This window comes from Pecten maximus, chromosome 15 (assembly GCF_902652985.1).
Source record: "Pecten maximus chromosome 15, xPecMax1.1, whole genome shotgun sequence".
NCBI lineage: Eukaryota > Metazoa > Mollusca > Bivalvia > Pectinida > Pectinidae > Pecten > Pecten maximus.
The window spans coordinates 8490526-8495123 of record NC_047029.1 but is presented as its reverse complement, the minus strand read 5'-3'; the positions used below and the strand labels follow the sequence as shown (position 1 = coordinate 8495123).

The window sequence follows — 4598 nt, the reverse complement described above, 5'->3', positions numbered from 1 at the left end:
TTATCGATCTGAAGCTTGAAATTTTAAATGAAATGACGACTGTTGTGACTAAAGTGTCATAGATAAAGCCAGGAGAACAGTATTAGATCTAATAGACGCCAACACATATTTGCTGTATTTATGACGTCATAGTCAATTGGTCGACGTGACGTCATCACGCTTTTAAGTTCAGGTTAAATAAACCCGTCGTCTTCGTCGTCATTACAATCACAACATTTGGTGCCGTGACAATGGAAGTAACGAAGTTAAAACAGATCAGAACTAGCAAAACTCGCAGCGATTGAAAAGCTCAGATGAGTATATATTTGATATTGACTGTAAAGTTGCTGAAATTCGCAAATACATTGAACAATCCAACATGCCAGTTATCCATCACGATCAAATCTCACAGCCGTTAAATGTCAACGCACAGAATTTCAACCACAGTGTTAATACGAACTTAAGCGGACATCAGCTTTCTTCTAGTTCAAGCGTGTCTTCTCAATTCCATAAACTGCCAAAGCTGATTCTCCCGACATTTGATGGTGATATTTTACAATGGAAAACATTCTGGGACTCCTTTCAATCAACAATCCATTTCAATATTTGTCTGACAGATATTCACAAATTCAGCTACCTCAAAGCCCAATTACATGGTCAAGCATCGCGATGTATCGAAGGCCTTCCTATCACGAATGACAGCTACTTACAGGCCGTAGATATTCTATTACAAAGATTTGGACAGACCCACAAAGTTACGAACGCATATATGGAACATCTGATAAATATCCCAGCCCCGCGTTTTAGTGCAAGTAGTCTCCGATCGTTTCATGATAAAATTGAGTCGTACATCAGAGGATTAAAGTCATTAGGACAGTGTGAGGAATCGTTTGGGTCTCTTCTTGTACCAATAATCAAGAACAAATTACCGCCCAACGTGAGACAAAATATTACGAGAGACAACGGAGGCGATAATTGGGAATTGAAATCATTACGCGAGGCTATAAGTAAGGAAGTGCCTATTTTGGAAGCCGGAGAAACAGAACCGGGAGTTGTTCCGACGGCGACTTTTGTAACCGGAACTTCCGACACCAAAAAGACAAAAAGTAAGCCTCAATATAAACCCTATACAAATGCATATTTCAGAAAGCCTTGCTTGTTTTGCCGGGAGTCACACTCGCCTAACCAATGCACAAACGTCACCAATTACAAAGAGCGCATAGACATTGTGAAATCAAAGAACGTTTGTTTCAACTGTTTTGGGTCACACAAAGTCAGTAACTGTCATTCCAAATTTAAATGCAAAAAATGTGGGAAAAGACACCGCTCTAGTATATGCAACGACCAGCTTCCGCAGCCGTCGAATCCTGAGGTTCATGTAGAGGACGGGAATAAAAGTAACGACAAGGAAGAGAATTCAGCAGCGCTTCACTCCACAAACATTACATCTCATTCTGACGTCTTGTTAAAAACCGCTATATCTTCAGTATGGTCGGAATCTAAAAACGCTACGGCAAACATTCTCCTAGTCGAAGGAGCACATAATTCTTTCATGACCGAGGATTTAGCCAAAGAACTAGAGATTGAGACTACAGGAAACATCAACATGAAGATAGCTGCTTTTGGGGGTAGTGAAAGTCAAATACGTCGCTTGAAAACTGCGCGCGTGTGTATAGAATCTGTCAGCGGAGAAAGAATCCCGATAGAAGTTGTAATCATACCAAAGATAGCGGCGCCTATAGAGATTAAAGCTCGAATCAACGCAGCAAAATTACCATATTTACGAGAATTACAACTCGCTCACCCAGTGACACAACATGAGAAATTCAACATATCCCTCCTGATTGGAGCAGATTACTATTGGTCTATAGTACAAGACAATGTGATTCACGGGAACGGACCGACAGCTGTCAAATCAAAACTAGGATATCTAAGATCTGGTCCTATCATCACTTCCAAGAACTCAACATCTGCAGCATCATCAGTGGCGTTCATGATTACAGCGATCATGAACATCTTGACCAATCACAAATCGGAAGAATTCGACTTAGAGAAGTTCTGGAAAATCGAATCACTAGGAGTAATGGAAACACCAGATACCTCTACTTCTAAGAGTTACCTGCAAGAATATCAGGACACTTCTATGTCCTTCCAGAATGGCAGATACACTGCAAAGTTACCATGGCGTGAGGACCACCAGGAGCTCCCGACAAATGAATTCGTCACCAGGAATAGGACGTTAAATGTTATGAAACGACTAGCTCGGGAACCAAACCTGCTGAAGATATATGGGGATATATGCATTGAGAGAGTTTCAGACGACAATGTCAAATCAGGGGGCAGACTACATTACATACCACATCACCCGGTGAAGAAAGACTCGACAACTACGCCAATCAGAATCGTTTTCGATTGCAGTTGTCATCAAGACTCAGAGTCTCCTAGTTTAAACGACTGTCTATCGTCCACTCCTCCTGAGCTTAATGACCTTACAGGGCTCATCGCGAGATTTCGAGTGAAGAAATTTGGAGTATCTACAGACATTGAAAAGGCATTCCTTACTGTAGCCCTTGATGAAGGAGACAGAGATGTGACAAGATTTTTCTGGTTACGTGATCCATCAAACCCGAATGGTCCGTTGATCACCTATAGATTCAAAGCAGTTCTTTTTGGCGCGTTAACGTGTTCTCCATTCATTTTGAGCGCGACACTACTGAAACATCTCAACGACAGTCAGACGGAATTAGCCAACAATTTGCAGAGGAATCTGTATGTGGATAACATTCATCCGTAAACACTGAGCAGGAAGCACTAAACTATTTCCGGGATTCGAGAGATTTACTACGGCAAGCTGGGTTCAATTTAAGGTCTTGGTCGTCTAACAGTGAATACTTACGGAAAGCAGCCGAAACAGAGAACGTTCATGACAGCGACAAAGTTGTTAAGCTCTTGGAATCATATGGAATCCGGCCTCAGACTCCATTACCTTTGCCGATAAGGTACGTGCAGATATGGACAATCTGTTGGCTACGAAACGTTAATTTTTGAGACGATCCGCTTCAATTTACGATCCATTAGGGATACTTGGACCAGTAACTGTTCGTGCAAAATGATTGATGCAGAAACTCTGGAAAGATGGCCACTCTTGGGATGAAAAACTACCAGAAGTAAAAACTTCGTGGATAGACATTTCGAAAGACGCATAACTCGTTACTACAAATACTGCAATTCCCAGGAAATATTTTGTTGACTGCGAGAATGCAATAGAAGACTCTACACTACACGTCTTTGTGGATGCCAGTCAAAAGGCATATGGAGCTTGTGCATACATTGTCAGTCATTCTGGATCATCTTTCTTAATGGCAGAGAATCGAGTTGCTCCTATAAAAGGAATGACATTACCACAACTGGAGTTAATGGCTGCAGTACTAGGAGCTCGCTTAGGACGACATTTACTGGATGAATTAGGCATGGAACGTGCTGTATATTGGAGTGACAGTCAGATAGTCATACACTGGATATGTTCCGAGAAACAACAGAATAAATTCATCAAAAACAGAAGGACAGAAATCAACGATTTGACAGGATCCAAAGACTGGCGATATGTTCTTACGCTTTCAAATCCTGCGGATTTACAAACCAGAGGCTTATCTGCGAAAGAATTTCAAGACAACACACTTTGGTTTCATGGACCAGATTGGATAACCAAACCCCGAAGTTGGCCTATATGGAAACAATTTGACACAACGGTGTTGTCAGCTATTGAAGACATCGTAGGTGAAAAGTGTACTGAAACTACAAAGAAGGACAAAACAATGGAACCCACAGACAATATAACAAATTTAGTTCAGATAGAAAGGTTTACGTCATACCAGAAACTTTTACGCGTAACAGATTATGTCATACGATTTGTCAACAACCTACGTAAAAAGGAAAACAGGAATCAAGGGAGACTGACAGCAGGAGAACTTCAACATGTTGCAAACATATGGATTCGCAACATCCAACACAACACATTCGACGGAGCTAGAATGTTTGCGATCGAAGACCCAACATCATTTAATTCGACAACTCAAGCTTTACCTAGACTCTTGACAACATGCTACGGTGTGGAGGACGTATCAACAATGCACCGATTCCAGCAGATGCGAAATTCCCGTTGTTGTTACCAGGAAAACATAAATTTACTCATCTCCTCATACAAGATACTCGCCAAAGAAATTGCCATGCTGGCACAGGAACAGTTGTCACCCTATTAAGACAAAGAGTATGGATCCCTGCAATTCGACAAATAGTTAGTTCTGTTTTGCGGAAATGTGTTTCCTGTAAGAAAGTATCGGGAAAACCATATTTGGCTCCAGCTCCACCTCCTTTACCTCAAAATAGGATGCTGGACAGTGAACCCTTTTCTGTGACTGGAGTAGACTTTACAGGATAATTACATGTAAAATCAGCAAATGGAAGGGACCAAAAAGTGTACGTCTGCCTTTTTACGTGCGCCAACACAAGAGCACTCCATTTAGAGATTATGCCTGACTTGACTGGGAAATCATTTCTTCTAGCTTTTCGCCGATTTATCAGCCGGAAGTCATTACGAAAAAATCATGATGTCGGATAAC

At 41.4% G+C, this 4598-nt stretch overlaps 1 protein-coding gene across 1 annotated transcript; it reads left to right on the top strand.

The window, feature by feature from the left end:
• Positions 1–358: 358 nt before the first annotated feature.
• On the top strand, positions 359–2773 carry LOC117344144. Its single transcript, XM_033906793.1, has one exon. It carries the CDS (start codon positions 359–361, stop codon positions 2771–2773), a length of 2415 nt encoding a protein of 804 aa, XP_033762684.1.
• The last annotated feature ends 1825 nt before the right edge of the window (positions 2774–4598 follow it).

What these genes read in the sequence shown, in the direction of transcription:
- LOC117344144 (XM_033906793.1), top strand. Translation starts at nt 359, where the DNA reads ATGCCAGTTATCCATCACGATCAAATCTCACAGCCGTTAAATGTCAAC.